Genomic DNA, 20268 nt, shown 5'->3' on the forward strand with positions numbered 1-20268 from the left:
CTACCTAGAGTCAACAATAATGTATTGTGCCCTTAAATATGTGTTAAGAGGATAGATCTCATGTTAGCTATTCTTATCACAATTAAAAAAAAACACACACAAAAACCCATAGTCTCCTCGATCTTGAAGTTGGTAAAAGATTTTAGCTCAATAAAAAGAAATAAATGCAAACTCTGAGGGGGAAAAAAACCCTAAATTATGTGCTCAAATTCTCTAGAGAGAACTTCTCTATTCTCTGTGGGGATAAATTGAACCCCCCAAATTACTGAACTTAATTGTCAAGAAGTGGTAAATTTCAGGAGACTTTGGCATTAGCCATTCACCTTCCAAGTCTCACCTGCCAGTTGGCATTCCTGAGCATAGACCAGCTGCAGCTGGGTCTTTGGATTTTTGAAAAATATGTGCACCAAATGGTTTATGAACAATTATCTGAGAACTTCTTGTTTGTACAAGTGACTAAGTGCCTCCATTTTCCAATCTCTGAAATGGGGATAATGATGAAACCACATTTGTAAAATCCTTTTGAATTCTGTAAATGAAAGGCCTCATGTGAGTATAAAGTATTGTTATTAATATAATAGAATCTCTAATTAAAAGGAATAGGCTATTTAGAGCTCCTTGTAAATTCACTAATCGGTGGTCTTTAAGCTTAATTAATCTAATAGCCTTTGGAGGTTGAGCTGATGCAGTTCATGTAGGAATGTGCATTGTTTGGTTGTTCTCATTCTCTTTCCATTTTTTCCCCAGTCCTAAGTAGGTATAAGACTTTGTCTTTTTAAATTTAATTTTTACTCAAGGACATACTCAGTGATAGACTGGTATCTAGGGATCCTTTCTTTTTTCTCTCTCCATTTCCCAGTGAGATAACGCAATCCTTTCTAAAAGGGCCCCGTTCATTTATATACCTCTATATCTATATCTATATCTATATCTATATCTATCTTGGCTGCTGTTATTGGTGGATTAATGGAAAAATTTAACTCATTAAGTTGATGTTAGGAAATACTAGGAAATCTAAATTAAAGAAACAAACACTTTGTGTGCTAGGCTTTTATGTTATTGCACTTTTCAGTTGTCTTCAGCATTTTAACAAATTCTTTAAATCAGAGTTAGAAGCTCAAATATGAAAGGGATCTGACTGCAGAGCTGTGGGGTATATTTTCTCTGAGACATGCTGGAAAAGGGATTTTTTTATCAAATACATTTATGGGTCATAGGTGAGCTCAAATCCACACAAATGCTTTCTTATTAGCATTCCTACATTGCTTTTCAGGGGCAACTCTGGCTTCATGAGATGTCTTTGTTCAACATAATTGTGAAGCCTCTCTGGTCTTCTGAGTCAGAATCAACCATTTTGTCTTTTGTCATTCATGGTGTTTGGTTAATTCTTGTTTTCACTTTTCCCACAGTTACACTTGCGTTGATATTTCGTTCCGCCCATGTTCCTTGTCCCACTAGATGAACGCACTGTGCCTTATATTTGTATCCTCTAGGGCTTAATGCCTTTTATTTAGTTATTCATGACTCCTTCATCAGCCAGCCAACCAATGTTTATTTAGCACCAATTACATTAGGCCCTTCAGGTACAAAGGGGAAGAAACCCCAATATAATTTTTGATGTGTCCACAGCGTAGTGGATGAGTAAGACAGGTACGAAAACAAATACTTAAACCATACGACTTGATAAGTGGTATCTGGTAAAACTAGTAATGGTAACACTTCATACAGAACTTACTATGTACCAATACTACTCTATATTAACATGATTGCTTTCCATAAGAACCTGATGAAGTAGAACTCTTATTCCAATAGGACAGGCTTTGAGAGGAAAAGTCCAAAGTTACCACGTGTGGCAATTGCATGAATGTACATAAAGCTGTGGGTGCACAGAGCAGGGCATGATTAGTTTTGACCTCCTTTTAGGTATTAGGCGTTGATAAATTATTTGTTGAATAAATGAATGAGGGAGATAATTAGTTATTGGTAATTTTGTTTCTAGCAACCAAAAAGAATCATGGTAGAGAAAATGCAAAGATCTTAAAACTCATGGCCTAAGTTATGAATTATTCAATTTTAATAATGAGACCCCAAAATTCAAAGTCAAGTTTTATGCCTTTAAATCTAGAAATGTATCGAATTTACTATTTTGAAATTTGTGTGTGCTATTTCTTAGCATTTTGGAGGAAGGAATTGCTCTCCTATTGTAGAGCTATGACTACACATTCACCTCCAATCACCTGGCTGTAGGTAAACAGCTGGAAGTTTAGGTATTTAGTATTCTTCACGTGCAGTTTGTTCAATCGCTTCTCAAAAAATACTCTATTCCTATAGAAGCTGCCAAAGTAGGGGATACATTTTAATCAAAGATGTTTTAAAAATAGATATTATACAATTTTAGTAGGTACCCCAAGGGAAAATAAATAGACACCAAGCTCCGTGAAGCCTGAAGTGCCTTGCATAGCATTTGATACTGTAGTAGCTGTTGAATAAATATTTGTTAAATAATTTATATTTAATAGCTTCACTCCAGTGATCAACATAAATTTTAATGTTTAATGCAGACTATTCAAGAACTTGATTTTCAGTCTTGGGACTAGTAGAATTTTCCCTTTTAAGTATTTTTTTTAAACTTATGTTCTCATTTGGTGTTGAAACAGGAAAATACAAGTAAGCTGTGTAAGAGTAGGTAGAATATTTTGTATGTTACAAAGAGCATAGAACCCAAATTTTTTTTTAAAATTCTTCTTATTTATGATATTTTTAAGGACATTTTCTTTAACCATCAAAAAATCCATTGGGTTAATAGAGGAGGCCTGTGCATTTTCTTCACGTAGGACACATGCTAATCGTTTTGTTTTCATGTTATTGGAAAATTTTCTTTCCCTTTAGAGATCCAAATAACCCTCTCTTTACTATGGTCATAGTATGTTTTACTTGCATATATTTTGGTACTTGTAGTTTATCAAAATTATTTGCAGGGCCTGCTTTTCCTTCTAATTCACAAGGGAGAGAAAGGAAGAAGAAAATTGAGGCTTATTGAATCATCTACTACGTGCTTTATACTCCTTTTTTTTTATTAAAAAACTTAAATTTCAGCTTTATTGACATATAACTGACAAATAAAATAGTAAGATATTTAAAGTGTCCATCGTGGTGATTTGGCTTTATGCTTCTTTCATTCATTGAAGAAATATTCATTTGTACAAGGCCAAGCATAGGCCTAGGCAGCAGGATAACTGCCTTCCAGTTGTCTGTGGCTGAGACCAGTAGATGTCTACAGTTGACACGATTAATTCAATGAAAAAGGAAATATGAGGTGTCATAGGAGCACAGCATGAGATCATCACCCTGATGTGTGGGATCAGGGATGACCTTGCAGAGAGCCCATCGTGACGCTTAAAGGTGGAATAGGTAACACATGCAAAGAGGAATGTAGGGAGACCGTGAGGGAAAAGTGTTCTAGACAGAAGGAAGAGCAAGTAAAAAGATCTGGGAGGCGCTTCCCTGGTGGCGCAGTGGTTGAGAGTCCGCCTGCTGATGCAGGGGACGCGGGTTCGTGCCCCGGTCCGGGAAGATCCCACATGCCGTGGAGCGGCTGGGCCCGTGAACCATGTATCAAAAAAAAAAAAAAAAAAAAAAAGATCTGGGAGGAGGGATAGGAAGAGAAGGAAGGGAGATTGTCACTCACGTTAAATGCTTTACATAACCCCTCTCATCCCCTAGGAGATAAGAGTTATTATCCCTTTTTGTTTCAACATTTCATGCCAATAATATTTAAATGTTTATTCTAACTTATTACCACCTAAGGAATGAGGTGCTGGTCATACCAAAAGCAATAATCAAGGCTAAAAAGGGAAAAGTCAAGCTAAGATAATTTAAACTTTAGATGCTAATCAGAAAGATGCCTAGAGCTTGGTATGACTAGTCCTCAGTCCCTGGGGTGATAACAAACAAAGCAGAGCTGTTTGTTTGCGCTTCCTGACACCACGGCAGCTAATTCACCTGCCAGCCTCCACTGATTTTGTCTTAACTCTGTCTCCTTTGTGAAATAAACCAGCTTTTTAAATGTTGGATTCCACCTTAATTCCTGGAAGTCAGCTTAGTTATTTTGGTTCCACCTTTAGCTTGGTGTATATTCTCTTCCTTCTCTAAATCAATGACCTATTTTGCAGCAGCCCTTCCGTATGTGCTGCAGGGGAGGGGGGCCCAGCAGTGATGACATCCGAGGCTGCAGCTCAACCCCAGGAAGGGACACCCGGCCTGACCCGTGAGAGGAAGGGAACGTGGAAGGCAGCAGTGTTTTAGTTTGCTAGGGCTTCCATAACAAAGGACCATGGACTGGGTGACACACAGAAACTTATTTCCTCACAGTTCTGGAGGCCTGAAGTCCCAGAACAAGGTGTCGGCAGCTGGGATTCTTCTGAGGCCTCTCTTGCTGGCTTGTTGATGGTGTCTTCTCCCTGTCTTCACATCGTCTTCCCTCGGTAACTGTGTCCAAATTTCCTTTTCTTATGAGGACACCAGTCATGTTGGATTAGCCAATGATCATTCCCCCCAATGACTTCATTTTAACTTACTTTTTAAAAGACCCTATCTCCAAAGATAGTTATATACTGAGGTACTGGGGCTTAGGACTTCAGCATATGAATTTTGTGGGGACTCAGTTCAGCTCATAACAGCATGGAATTCATTTCCTGTCCTATTTCTTTGCTGGGAATATTTCTAGGAACTCTCCAGTGTTCAGTCCACTTGGAGAGACAAACATTTCAAGAGGAGAGTAAGGAAAAGCAATTGATCTTCTCTTCTGTTCTACCCCAGAAATGTCTTCCAAACTACATAAGCTGCCTCTTCCATCTTTCCCTTAATTTTTATTATTTATTTATTTATTTTTACATATGATACATGTATTTATTATACCTACTAGGTGTGTTCTCTTTGGGAAATACGAATCTCTTTGAGACATAGGTTGTTCATTTTTTTTGTTTTCCCACAAATACTGGGACCTTTTGAGCAGGAAGGTCTATATTTTACTAACATCTAGAACCAGCAGCTAACACGGTGTCTAAGATGTAGTCAATACATATGAAATACGTAAATGAACGCAATTTTAAGGAGGGCCAGGACGTGAACGAATATAAATTTTTCCTTTTCAGTCACAAAGCAAAAACAGACATAAAAATGATACAGACAACAAGTGCTATGGTCATTCAAAGAAAGCATAGAATAGATACAACAAGGATCTCCTCTATGGCACAGGGAACTATACTCAATATTTCGTAATAACTTGTATCCCTTAATTTTTAAAATGCACTAGGAAACTTCGCCGGCTATAACTGTGGAGACTGCAAGTTTGGCTGGACTGGCCCCAACTGCGAGCAGAAGAAACCCCTGGTTGTCCGGCAGAATATCCACTCCTTGACCCCTCAGGAGCGTGAGCAATTCTTGGGCTCCTTAGACCTCGCAAAGAACACGCCGCATCCCGACTACGTGATCACCACGCAACACTGGCTAGGCCTGCTCGGGACCAACGGGACCCAGCCACAGATCGCCAACTGCAGCATTTATGATTTCTTTGTGTGGCTCCATTATTATTCCGTTAGAGATACATTATTAGGTGAGTCTTTTTTTTCCCCTGAGTTTAAGGTATTTTATTATAGGTTTGGGATTGGGGGTGGGTGGGTGGGTGGGAAGTACTTTCAGGCAAGGTAACTGACAAGAGAAAAACCTCTCAAGGAATCAAAGAGGAATTAGGTTTATGAAAGTCCTTGAATTATCGGATGCCGCCCAACGTTAGAATGCGGCGGTTTCTCCCTGGACGTTGGCTGCGGACATTTGAAAATGTTCTCTCCTATAGTTTGTGCTTTTGGTTCAGGGTCTAAACTCTTCTCTCCGAAGCTATTCATCCTCAAAGGCAAGAGTTGATGAAGTGGAGGTAAATTCCTTTTGATTCCAGAAGAAAACATTTCTAAATCGGACCATGGAAGACTTCTCTGACCTGTTCTAAAAGCACGTGAAGCTTCTTTGTGCAGAATTAGAGTATTGGTATTGGAAGTGTGTATCACACTAAACTCACATGTATTAGTTGTGAGACTTTCAGGTCATCACTCGTGGTGCCCATGCACTGCTGTAATTCCCAGGGTTTTTGGACTTGAATTGTCAAGGAAAAGGATGAGCTGAGCCACAGCAATGTAGCTTGGCTTAGCCCTTTGAACCACAGTTAGGCTGGATGCTTGAGAAAATGGCACCCTGCTCTCCCAGATTCTAAAACCTGGGGCCTGGGATGGGAGCTGTCTGTTAGGAACGTCATTAATCTGGTACATCAAATTTTATCCTCTGTTATTTTCAGTCAGGGGAAAGCCATGGCCACCAGTTAGCTCCAGGAGGGCTGGAGTCCAGTCCAGATTCTGCTCCGTGCGGTCCTGAACTTTGGCTCTATTTGCAATTATCCCCTCTTCTGGGGCTTCTCTTTGGGGTCAGGGTGAATGAAGATACAGAGCTCACTTTGAATAGTAAGATTCTCATTTGAAATCATCTGTCCTTGTGTTTATCGCTCACTCCCCCTAGCTTGATGCCCCCTCATCATTTTGTTTTGAGAACTTTAAACTCTGTTTTGCATTAAAACATTTACAAAGGGCTGCGTAGCCAACATCAGTGACAGCAGTTTTTTCTCCTCAGTGTCTTTTAAAAACTTGCCTCATAGGTAAGCGTCTGTCTTTCTTTATCGGTAGATACGGAGGCTCTTCTGGCTATAAACATTTATTGTTTTCCTGTCATCACTCTGAGGAATTTTTGCTTTATGAGAGGGTAGTCTCTCAAGAGGAAAAGAAAACTATAGTTTCTGGTTGCATCTAGGAATTAAATTTATATTCATTTCTGTTCATCTCTCTGAAGTTGTCATGGGTACTTTGAAAAAGAACTAACGTTAGCTAAAGTTTCTACATAACCATCAAAAGCTGTTATGAGAGGGAGAAGAAGGATGGAACAGGCAGTAAGGAGGTCATTAAATCTCCCAAAGCTTTTCACTAATATTGGCAGTTCCAGAGGCCAGCCAAATTGGTTGGAATGTATTTTTCTCTCTTCTGGGCTCGGCAACCATGCCTGTCAGCTAATAGTTGTAACTGATTGATGGCTGAGGCAGAATCCGTGGAAGTGCCTTTCGGTTACATAAATGCTGAATTTGGACTAAGTGCAGTTGAAGTTGCTTTATTATTCATTAATCCCTCCCTATAAATACATGCTTTTGTGAGGAATAGGTTAGAAAATGTCTTTTAGAAATATATTTCATTTAGGTCTTGATCTCTTTTGGAGGATACTCATTCTATCTTCACGAAACATTGCTTAAAAATTAAATTTATAACAGGAGCTCTTAAGATGACCTGAATTTCTCTGCTGTCAATCAAACTTTCAAGAGATGAAGGAGAACTTATTCTAAAACTGCTAGTTGCTGCTGAGATTGTTTTGTTGTTGTTGCTTTCAGAGAGATAAATGACAAAAACAGTTGTTTTCCCTTATGGTTACCAAAGGGGAAAGGGGGGGATAAATTAGGAATTTGGGATTAACAGATACACACTACTATATATAAAATAGATAAAGGGCTTCCCTGGTGGTGCAGTGGTTAAGAATCCGCCTGCCGATGCAGGGGACACAGGATTGAACCCTGGTCCGGGAAGATCCCACATGCCACGGAGCCACTAAGCCCATGCGCCACAACTACTGAGGCCCACACGCCTAGAGCCAGTGATCTGCAACAAGAGAAGCCACTGCAATGAAGCCACTGCAAAGCTCACATACTGCAACGAAGAGTAGCCCCTGCTCGCTGCAACTAGAGAGAGCCTGCGCGCAACAACGAAGACTCAATGCAGCCAAAAATAAATTAATTAATTAATTTAAAAAAATAGATAAAGAACAAGGGCCTACTGTATAACACAGGCAACTTTATTCAGTATCCTGGAATAAACCATAATGGAAAAGAATCTGAAAAAGAATATATATATATGTATATATATATATATATATATATATATATATATATATAAACTGAATCCCTTTGCTGTACACCTGAAACATTATAAATCAACTATACTTCAATAAAAAAATAATTAATTAATTTTAAAAAGTTGTTTTCCGACTAAAACATCACGGACTTATTGGCTCTGCAGCACCTCCCAGGTAACATTTAACATTTAAAAAAAAGCTATTGTGTGACCTCTAACGTGTTTCCCAATTGTTTTAGGACCAGGGCGCCCATACAAGGCCATAGATTTCTCACACCAAGGCCCCGCCTTCGTTACCTGGCACCGCTACCACTTGTTGTGGCTGGAAAGAGATCTCCAGGTTGGTCCAAACATTAGTTTCTTTTAATTTTGTTTTGTATTTGGTCAAGACCCATATCAGTCTTTGCTTTATACATTTTCTTGTTGTATCTGATGACATGAATTAAATGACTGGTCATGCCCTTTGCTTTTAGCGCCTCACTGGCAATGAGTCCTTTGCTTTGCCCTACTGGAACTTTGCCACCGGGAGGAACGAGTGTGACGTGTGTACAGACCAGCTGCTTGGGGCTGCAAGAAAAGATGATCCGACTCTGATTAGTCAAAACTCCAGATTCTCCAGCTGGGAAATTGTCTGTGATAGGTAATCGCGTGTGTACCTGCGGCAGAAATCCAGAGATTGTATTTTCTGATGTCTGAGAGATGGAGAATAACTTTACAATTCTCTTTCTAATGCATGTTGGATTCTGTTTACATGTTTCTGAACAGTATTTTCCTGAGGGAGGTGGGATTTTAAAAAACCCTGAGCCCTTTAATAAAAAGAAAGTAGAGGTATGGAAATCACACCTGTGAATTGAGTATGCTTGGCCATCACTTTGAGATCAACTGTCTTAAAATGAGAAGTATTTCCTGTATTCAGCCAACATGTCTTAAGCACTGATCATATTCTAAACAGTTTAATAGTGCTGGGAATACAAGGATGAATAAAATATAGCTTCCCTTTGGAATATCATTTTATACTTACAAAGGTAGAAGGCTGGTAAACAAATTACAATATAACGTGAGAAGTATTTTAATAGGTGTATGTCCAAAGCCAAGAAGAGAATCAGCGAAAGTCTTTAAGAGGTGGAGACACGAGTATCCTGAGACTTCAAGGAGGCACAGATCTCTCAACCAGAGGCAGGGGAGGGTAGTGTGTCCTAGACGGAGGGAACATCATGTATGTAGTTAGAAAAGTCCCTAGAAGCAGTCTGATATGGCTGGGCCATAGGGTGCTGGGGAGTTGAGGGGAACAGGAAATGGGGTGGTGAGACGAATCTCTAAAGTACTAAAATCGGGTCATGTGCATCTGGTGTAGAAACTTTTTTCTACCGTAACTGACACCAGCAAATGTTTGTTATTTGCAAAAAAAAAAAGAAAGTACCAAAGAACACACAAGCAGCCCATACCCCACAAAGAATTCTGTCCTCAGGGATTCCTTGAATTTGTTTCTCTTTCCTGGCACACATCTCAGGAAAAGATTCCCCAAGAAGCTCTTCCGTCTTCCTGTATTCATTTGTTTCCTCCACAATCCTCCTGTTTTGAACTCCACTATACTAGTGCCCTTGTCCTTTGTCTTTCGACCGCTCCATGGCACAGAGCTTTGTTGTCCACGCCCCAGGCTGGGCATGCGCGTGTTTTCGGGGGTCTAGGTCTAGCTCACCGTGATCCCATCTTCTACATCCTAAGCTTTTCCTACAGCCCTCCAGGCAGTGCTCATAGGGATGTAGTAAGTGCTTTGTACATGACTTAATGTCGTTCCATAAGGGCACCATTTCTCATAGCGCCTTGGGCTATTAATAGGTGGTATGTGAAAAGAGACTCCTCTGACCAAATAAATTTAGAGAATGCTGAGTTAAAAGGGTTTTAAAAATTTTAGAATGTCTCAGAGCCTTTCATAAGTAACCGCGTTCTTATTTTTCAAGAGGGGCTTAAACTTATCTGACCCTGACACCCTTATTTCACAGACCATCTCACTGGAACACACTTGGGAAAGGCTGCTTTGGAGGCTGTTTTCTGTCTAGTTTTTAGGTACTGGCATCTTTCATCCTCATGTGCACTGATTCTGTTCTCACACACCCAGTATGATCCCCTCACCCATTAAAATGCACACCAAAACATCTTGAAAATTTGATCTCTACCAAATGGAATACTGTTCTGATGGTGGAATTCCAGGCCCCAACAGGCATGTAGTATATAATCTTATGGGCACGGGACCTTCCCAGCATCCACGTTTACCAATTAACCAGCCCTTCTGCCTTAGAACATTTTCTAATACAGCGTTTCTCCTAATACTTCTCCTCTATATAGTTTCACGTGTTTTCACTCTGACCGCCTTCATTTGCCTTCAGTTTGCCTGAAATGCTTTCCTAGCTTTACTTCTGCCCAAACTGGCTTAGCTCAATATTAATAGAGTCTAGCCTGGTCTCTCCTCAGTTATTCAAGATTCAGATGGACATAACAGGAGTCACCGTCTTGCCTAGTAAACTCTCTTACTGTCTTTCCAACGGAATGGTAATTTTTCTTCACTATTTATGTGTTGATTCATATTTCATGCATCTATGTTTTTTGAAAATCCTTAATCCATAATTGATTTTGAAAGCAGTACTTTTACCACATATTTTTGACCCTTGTAAGGTAACTGTAGTAAAATTTTACCACGACTATAACCTTGATTGGTTTGCTGGGCTCAAAGTTACGATACTATCCATATTATTTCTAATCTCCTTACACATCTTAGCTTGGATGACTACAACCGCCGGGTCACCCTGTGTAATGGAACCTATGAAGGTTTGTTGAGAAGAAATCAAGTGGGAAGAAACAGTGAGAAATTGCCAACTTTAAAAGACATCCAAGGTTGCCTGTCTCTCAAGAAGTTTGACAATCCTCCTTTCTTCCAGAACTCTACCTTTAGCTTCAGGTTGGTGCTCTGAGCTCTGCGACCCTGGCATTTTACAAATACTTTTAGATTTTCACGCCTGTGGTTGTAATGAACTGGAAGGAAATCCAGGTGTTGGGAGACATCAAAGCTCAGTAATAGGGAAGCACTTGGTAAAAGAGGGTAACAAGGCATCAGTGTCAAGAAAGTCATCATCCACCTACTACCATTAATAGCGTAGTTTGAATATTTTCTAGCTCAACCATTCAAAACCACCTTTTGTATTTCTAATTCCTGTACACATATAAGTACAGTCTTCAGAACCAAGGCACCTCACTAAATAGAGTATTTTTGAAATATTTGCTCATGATTTTTCTTTTCTCCCTTAAAAAAATGTCAACCATAGACCTTAATATTGGAGTCTGAGATCTCAGAGGAGTGTTACAGATTAAATGCAACTCAGATTACAGCACAGCAATGACATTGCAATACTTGAAATTTAAAGGCCAACTAATAATTTTCTCCCTCTACAAAGACAGTAAGCATGATGAGAAATATGTATGGCTATAAATAAGATTTTAAACAAACATCTTTGAAGCTCCTAAAAAGAACGGCAGATAGACTCATGGTCTTCTCCCAAACTGAATTCTCTCTCTCAACCGTGTGTAAATTATACAATCGGTGTGTTATTTGGGGCCAGGGGCAGGGTAGGCTGAACTTACTGCAGAGGTCGTGCCAAGGGTAGCAGAGCCCAGAGTCTGTGCTGGGGTTGGACACATCCCTCAGAATAGCGTCAAAGGTGAGGTGAAGGATGACCTTTACCTTGAAAAGGAGCATGCATTAGTTTTTCATTGTGATACAAGTGCAGTTGACACAGATTGCATTCCATATAGATTTTAGTTAAGCGAGTGGTTTTCAAAGTGTGGTGCCCAGACCATCATAATTGACATCACCTGGGAGTTAGGTAGAAAGAACCACAGATTGTTAGGACCCAGCCTGTACCTACTGAATCAGAAACTCTGAAAGTGGGGCATGAAATGTGTATTTTTATTTTCCAGTGATTCTGATGTATGCTTAAATTTGAGGATCACTGAGTTAGGGTATGGACAATTAAAATTTCCTGAAAATGAGGAGGGGAAAAAAGAGAAAGATAAGGGGAATTTGGGGATATCTTTAGAATGCTGAATGTATTACAGTCAAACAGCAGATCTATTTAGTGGAGAAATAGGAATATAAGATTATATGTGAATTCAAAAAAAATTTATTGATCTCAGACCACGTGCTGGGCATGGTACTGAGACCTGGAAATACAAATTTGAAGAAACCACAGTCTCTGTCCTCTAGAAGTTCATATCTAGCACGGGAGACAGATATGACGGTAAATAATTGTCATACAGTACACAAAAGATATAGACTCCAACTGAGCAGGTGTGAAAGTAGCATGGGTTAGGAGTTCCCTTCTCTTTAGAAGATCTCATTAAAGGTTGTCGCTAATTCTTAGCTATTTAGCTACAACAGAGCTTCCCACTTCCCGACACCATCTCAAAATAGAAGGCTATTATCTAGGCTGGAAACAATACAAAGGGACCTTTATCAGTTCATGACTCTTGTCGCTGACATACTGATTTCTCTCAGGAATGCCCTGGAAGGATTTGATAAAGCAGACGGGACCCTGGACTCTCAAGTGATGAACCTTCATAATTTGGTTCATTCCTTCCTGAACGGGACAAACGCTTTGCCTCATTCTGCTGCCAATGATCCTGTTTTTGTGGTATGTTCAAAGACTCAGAAGAGATGAAAACTTTTCTAGATAATGTGTTGGATTTATGTGCTTTACAACAAGATTAAGGTTTGGCGTGTGTTTTATTCTCTCTGTGAATGGGATGTATGCATATGTAAGTTAATTTAAATCTACGGCATAGGGGTGGTTAGATAGCATTTGAAGTTCCCTAATAAGAAACCTATACTTTAGAGATGGTTAGCTTTGGAATGACCCTAGATGGGAGTTTACAGTCCAGAGGTGGATTCAAAAGTTAGCATAATAATATTATAAATTATACCATAATTTAGCATAACATATCGTACATTAGCATAATGATGAGTGATTTTTCATTGGTGGGATGAGTGGTGTTGAAGGTAAGTGATGGGCTGGAAGTACTGTGCAGGTACTGTGACCCTTGCATGATGCCCAGGTACCTGAGGTCCAAAGCTCTGTTTGGTGTTTGGTCCTGGCTTCCCTCACTTCACAAAGGATTCTGGCTAAAAATGAGCTGCTTTTGCCATCAGAATATCAGAAATGTGGACTACTGGTCCCAACTTCTTACAAGGTGGGGGCTTGTCTGTGAGTCCTCCAGTGCCATCTTTGTTCTTCTGTAGGATGGTCCTTGTTCCCTGGCTCTAACTTGATATCTCACATCACTTTTCAGGCTATCATTTCAGCCATCAGATTATGCCAAGCATTTTGATGTCTACCTTCTCTGCTATCTATCTACACATCTATTGACACCATATGTCTCTAAATAAGTTTTTATTAAAACACACATTTTAAATTATAAAATTTGTACATACAACTCATATTCATAAGAAAATATGTCACTCCTACCCAGTACTCCAAAATATTGAGTAGAACAGCAGAATCCTCTGGCGAATTGAGGATTAAACCAAGACCTTTCACTCCTACCAAAGGTGATAACGGTGATGCTAGTAATTTTTTTTGTTTTAAACATCTTTATTGGGGTATAATTGCTTTACAATGGTGTGTTAGTTTCTACTTTATAACAAAGTGAATCAGCTATGCATATACATATATCCCTGTATCTCCTCCCTCTTGCGTTTCCCTCCCACCCTCCCTATCCCACCCCTCTAGGTGGTCACAAAGCACCGAGCTGATCTCCATGTGCTATGGAGCTGCTTCCCACTAGCTATCTATTTTACATTTGGTAGTGTACATATGTCCATGCCACTCTCTCACTTCGTCCCAGCTTACCCTTCCCCCTCCCCGTGTCCTCAAGTCCATTCTCTACGTCTGCATCTTTATTCCTGTCCTGCCCCTAGGTTCTTCAGAACCACTTTTTTTTTTTTTTTAGATTCCATATATATGTGTTAGCATACGGTATTTGTTCTTCTCTTTCTGACTTACTTCACTCTGTATGACAGACTCTAGGTCCATCCACCTCACTACAAATAACTCAATTTTGTTTCTTTTTATGGCTGAGTAATATTCCATTGAATATATATGCCACATCTTCTTTATCCATTCATCTGTTGATGGACACTTAGGGTGCTTCCATGTCCTGGCTACTGTAAATACTGCTGCAATGAACACTGTGGTACATGACTCTTTTTGAATTATGGCTTTCTCTGGGTATACGCCCAGTTGTGGGATTGCTGGGTCGTATGGTAGTTCTATTTGTAGTTTTTCAAGGAACCTCCATACTGTCCTCCATAGTGGCTATATCAATTTACATCCCCACCAACAGTGCAGGAAGGTTCCCTTTTCTCCACACCCTCTTCAGTATTTATTGTTTGTAGATTTTTTGATGATGGCCATTCTGACTGGTGTGAGGTGATACCTCATTGTAGTTTTGATTTGCATTTCTGTAGTTGCTAGTAATTTGATTTTCAATCCTAAGTCTCAAGGATTGCCAAACCTTATGTCCTTATTTTGAGGAAACCCCCTAAGTGTGCAGGGCTTGACAACATTTTTCTGTCAATGGCCAGATAGCACGTGTTTTAGGCTTTGCAGGCCAGATGATCTCTGTTGTAGCTATGCAACCCTGCCACTGTAACATGAAAGCAGCCATAGACAATACATGAACAAGTGAGTGTATTACCCACTGGGTTCAGTCTCTTGGCAGACATTGAGCCAAAAGACACAACCAAGCCAAAGATTGATCCGAAGAAGGAAGGATTTATTGCTTGCAGCAAGTAAGGAGAACACGGGGGATATTTCCCAAAGCAGTGTCTCTGGGAACAGCAAAATTGGGGAAGTTTTAAGCTAAGGGTATATGAATATTCATGAAGGGGCTTGTGCAGAGGAGATTCAGCATAGAACTGGGGCAAAGGTCGACAGAGTCCAATCTTTAGTTGATTGAAGTCACAAGTCAGAAAAGGTTAACATCATCATCTCCTAGGTTCCACTGATCAGGTGGTTGATCGCTAGAGGGGGGTTTAGATTCTTCAGAACAGCTCAAGAAAGTGCTTCAGGCCAATCTTTACCATTGAAACGGAACTCAGAGTTCCGTTTCAAAGACAGCTAACTTGTTGTCTTTGCTATAGTTACTTCTCTTGCCTGATAACAGTCAGTTTGTTCCTTTGTTTCCTTAAAATTGTTATTACTGAGGCCTGTTCAAGGGCAAGCATTGAGGACAGGCTTAGATCACAAAACGGCTTAGGCTTAAAATGGCCTCTCTTATGTCGAAAAGCTGTATCTGGTTCTTTCCCACCAGGGATTCCCCCTCCCCTATCTGCCTACAAGTGTGATGTTCTAATAAAACTTTATTGACAAGAACAGGCTGCGAGCCCTATTTACCCAGCAGGCTTTAGTTTGCCAATCCCAGCTTGAAGGGATCAGTGTCTTCTCTGCCGTACAGATGTCTCTTTAGTCACCTTTCTCTTCCTGCTCTAGTTAGAAGCCCACATTATGACTTTATGGACGAGGAATTCTGTGACTTACGTGTAGTTCAAAGACACTAGATGTTTAATCGTCCTTGTCTTCATTACTTTTAATACCTTTAATATTTAAAATTTTGTTTTCTTTGGTATGAGTTATGTATATATAAATAGACAAAAAGCCACAGCCCTTCTTTGAAGGCACAGAAGGAGTAATGTTTTGGCACCAGCTCCAGAACTCACAGTTACTTTAGGCTGTTTACAAAGAGTTTCATGTTGAAGCCAATTCAGCTTCAACAGTATTGAAAGCCAGGTTAAAGCACTTAAGTTAACAGAGCTATAGCTTCCGGAATTTCAAATTCATGAGTCAACTTATGCAAAAATATTGCATATAACATTTATTAAATTTATTTTTCTGAAATCTCTTCAAGCAAGAGAAATACAAAGTTGTATGTGATCGCAATAATGAGTATAAGAAGGTATAATGCTAAAATGCAGGAAAAGCTCTGAACTGATCTCTGAAATTCTAATTTTAAGGTAATTGAAGGAAACGCACACATTTATCATGGAAAATAATGTTAGGCCACAGGAATGCTAAGTAGTTCTGTTTTCAATATTAAATGTAGGTATAACCTAGAAAAGAAAAAAAAGAGGGAAACCAATACACTATAAAGTTAAATAGTTAACTGCCACAAAAGAAACTATGTTAGAGACTAGTAACTTTCTTCCCAATTCCTAAAGATAATATTCTTAAAGTGTATTCGGATATTGTCCTCCTAGAAAGTTACATTTGGCAAGTTGTAATTCTTTCAATTCCACAGTAGCTAGGAGACTCATAGGTTGCATGGTTAGTACTCACTGAGTAGCTCATGTGTCTGTTCCTCACCTTATATGCTGAAATTCTAAATGGAATTAAGACATACAAGCAGCCTTATTACCATTTGTATTTCTTTCTTTCTTTTTTTATTGAGCTATAGTCAATTTATTTACATATAATATTGTGTATATTATATATGTAACTGAATCACTTTACACCTGAAACTAACACAGTATTGTATGTATATGTATTCTTTTTCAGATTCTTTTCCGTTATAGTTATTATAGATTATTAGATTAGTACAACACGTTGAATATAGTTCCCTGTGGTATACAGTAAAACCTTGTTGTTTATTTGTATTTCTTAACAATGACAATCATTTGGATAAGAAAGGAATTTAAGAACATAAACCAAGAAAAGAGAAAATGAGTCTCTAAAAACAAAGATCTAATGGATTACACTAAGTTAAGCCTGTAAGACCTTATCGGACTCTACTTTTCTAGGCTGCAATAAAATTACTAAAATTAATAGGTCATAGTAGCAAATATAGAATACTTCTGAGTTAGTATGAGTTTAGTTGAAATTTTACAAAAGAAGTATGTAGGACATTGCTTTTCTCCCATCAAGAGCAAAGCACTTACATTGCTTTTCTCCCATCAAGAGAAAAACACTTAAAAATGGGTCTATTATATTTATCTTTCTTAAAAAGTCATAGAGTAATATCTTGAGTAATTAAAATAACATTGTTTTATGTCAATTTTAAATGTATTAATGGTTTAATGATTTATAATTGCAGAAATGTTGGCAAAAAAGTTTTTAGATGTCCATAATTTCATTTCAATATTTCTGCTTATTTTGTTTCATATTCTTATATGTTTATACAGTTGCCAATATAATGCACACATTTTTAGGTTGTTACATAGTTTCCTAAATGTTTTAATTAAAAAAATGTATAACATTATAAGAGGTTCAAATGTAAAAGGCACAAAATGAAGTCCCTGTATCAATACCACCTCCCAGCTATCCACTCCCATTTTTCCCTATTCTTCCAGATATATTTTACAGATATACAAGCACATGTATTTATGTATAATATTTCTCTTTTTTATACAAATGGCAGCATACTAGAGAGACTTTTGAGACTTTGTTTTACTCTTTAGTTTGTTTGTTTTTTTACCTAATCTAAACACTTTTTTTTTTTAAAGGCCGCATGGTATCCTGTAGCACGAATTTTTCCTGAAATTGGTCTCCTACTGATGGATGTTTAGGTGGTTTCTAATCTTTTGCTTTACAAACAGTACAGCAATAAATGAACATGTAAGATAAGTCAAGAGGATAGAATCACGGGCTCAGAAGTTAAATAAACGCATTTGAAATTTTGATAGATGTTGCCAAATTGCCCTCTGGGAGGTTGAATGATTTTTTTCTCCGACCAGCTATGTAGCAGAGGGACAATTCCCTGACTCTTTCTCATTAATATAGTATGTTATTACACTTTTTCATCTTTGCCAATGTGATAAGTGAAAATATTTCAGTGAATTTAATTTTCATTTCTTTTCTTCTAAGTGAAGTTCAGCATCTTTTCACATATTTAAAGAACCATTTGCATTTCCTTCTCTGTGATCTGCATGTTCATGTAGGATAATGACTTCTGGGAAGAGCAAAAAAAACTAAACGTTCTTAAGAGAATTAGTTAAATGATTTATTCTCTATGTACGTTAGTAACAAATACAACATCCTCTTTTGATATTTTATTTTTCTTGGAAACCTAATACTCTGTTCATATAAAGATGTATTTTCTAGATTTCACTAGCTTAAGGGAAGCTAATGTGATCATTGATACAATATCCAATCTCCGGAACAGTGGTTAGGTTCTTTAGTGGTTAGTACTTAGTTGATGTGCAATAAATTATTGAGCATCTATTAATGTGTCCGTACACTAGATGCCATGCAAACATAGTCCTTTACGTTCACAAACTGTGTCTGGTAAGCAACTCTCCTCATTTGAAATATGGGGAAAATAAAGTTCAGAGAGGCTAAGAGTTGAGTACAACATCAGATGAACTAGTAAGTGGCTGAGCAGAGATTATAAGAAAAGTTTTCTCCTCAAAAATTTCCCCACGTGGAGTCTTCCAGCTACAATTTTGCCTTTTGTCAGTTTAGACAATTCTAATTTGATCACTTCACAGTTGCTTTCATTATAGCTGAGGACACATTGTCCTGTTAGATCATGTTGATAGGAATTAACACTAATTGGTGAGGCAGGTCTGAATAATTTCCCTTGACTTTTTTTTTTTTTTTTGCGGTACGCGGGCCTCTCACTGTTGTGGCCTCTCCCGTTGCAGAGCACAGGCTCCGGATGCGCAGGCTCAGCGGCCATGGCTCACGGGCCCAGCCGCTCCACAGCATGTGGGATCTTCCCGGACCGGGGCACAAACCCATGTCCCCTGCATTGGCAGGCGGACTCTCAACCACTGCGCCACCAGGGAAGCCCTCCCTTGACATTTGAAAAGATAGGGCATTGGTTTTGTCATGAGTAAGGATTCATGACTTTAAAATGCCACATTTACTTATTTAATATATGTATTTTTAAATAACTGAGATAGACAGCCACTGATTCCTAAGTAGCATAACATCTTGGTGAATTTTACAAGAGCTGAGGTGCCAGAAAGGGTGGCTGGCCACCTGCTTGGGCAGGAGCTCCCAGGGTGGCAGGGTTTCTATAGGCTCAGTCTGGGTGGTTTTATTTTATTTCATTTTATTTTTAATAATTGAAAAGCTCTAATAATATTTAATTAGGTACAAGAAATACTCTTGACTGAAGTGTGTACCACATTCTGTTGTGATATACTCTTACTTACTCTTTTTTTATTGAGGTATAGTTGATGTACAATATTACATAAGTTACAGGTGTACAATATAGTGATTCACAATTTTTAAAGGTTATATTTCGTTTATAGTTATTTTAAAACATTGGCTATATTCCCTGTGCTGTACAATATATCCTTGTGGCTGAGTTTATACACAATAATTTGTAGGGATAGTTTGATTTTTAACTTGCACATGCTAAATGGCTAAATGGAGCTGAAGGGGTTCTTTTCAACTCTAGACTTTACAAGGATAAACACATACTGTACTGAGAAGAACTAAACCTGTAACTAAGAGATGAACTGTATACACTTCATTATTGATGAATTAAGTAGTATAACAGCAAACCGTAATTTATATACAAATCTAAGATGGTTCTAGCATCCATTTGAGTTCCTCTCTCCTAGAGCTTTGGTGGTCCCTTAGTCTTGAATGGCCTGGGAGTATCTCAGTTCTTCTCTAGAATCTCTTCTAACATCACCCTGGTCCTCTCTTTTCAACCTGTATTGTCTGCCTATGATGTATGCAGTTCAGCATACCTCGCATCTTTTAAATTGACATACTAATAGCAGAACTCTCCTGTGTTCTCTGTTTGCACTTGTTCAAAATTTAATGCTTAAACTACAAGCTTTCTTCCTCAAGGGTATAGCAACTGAGTTCCTAATGCTCTTGGTATTTCTTCTTAGATGCATGCTATCATATCTTACATACAGTGTATACTGTCTAATTTTGTGTATACATGTATATCTTGTATCCAATGCTATTATACAGATCTTGTGTGCAGAAAGGGTGCTTTCCCTGTGTAACTCCTCCAGAATGCCTATTCTGTTTGCTTCTTAGATGCATGCTATCATATCTTACATACAGTGTATACTGTCTAATTTTGTGTATACATGTATATCTTGTATCCAATGCTATTATACAGATCTTGTGTGCAGAAAGGGTGCTTTCCCTGTGTAACTCCTCCAAAATGCCTATTCTGTTTGCTTCTTAGATGCATGCTATCATATCTTACATACAGTATACACTGTATGTAAGATATGATAGCATGCATCTAAGAAGCA

At 38.5% G+C, this 20268-nt stretch overlaps 1 protein-coding gene across 3 annotated transcripts in view; it reads left to right on the plus strand.

Moving 5' to 3' along the window:
* Nucleotides 1-20268, plus strand: part of DCT (dopachrome tautomerase) — a 32643-nt gene that overhangs the window by 3154 nt on the left and 9221 nt on the right. For 2 of the 3 annotated variants that reach the window (XM_029210269.1, XM_029210268.1), the window contains exons 2-6: nt 5315-5614; nt 8234-8334; nt 8468-8634; nt 10771-10950; nt 12544-12679. In XM_029210269.1, coding sequence (XP_029066102.1) covers nt 5315-5614; nt 8234-8334; nt 8468-8634; nt 10771-10950; nt 12544-12679 — 884 coding nt within the window. Of the gene's footprint in view, nt 1-5314; nt 5615-8233; nt 8335-8467; nt 8635-10770; nt 10951-12543; nt 12680-17604; nt 17639-18472; nt 18494-20268 lie in introns of all 3 variants that reach the window. The other variant, XM_029210267.1, reaches the window with a different exon arrangement.

Source organism: Monodon monoceros, unplaced genomic scaffold, assembly GCF_005190385.1.
Source record: "Monodon monoceros isolate NGI ecotype Baffin Bay Population unplaced genomic scaffold, NGI_Narwhal_1 Super_Scaffold_8, whole genome shotgun sequence".
Taxonomy (NCBI): domain Eukaryota; kingdom Metazoa; phylum Chordata; class Mammalia; order Artiodactyla; family Monodontidae; genus Monodon; species Monodon monoceros.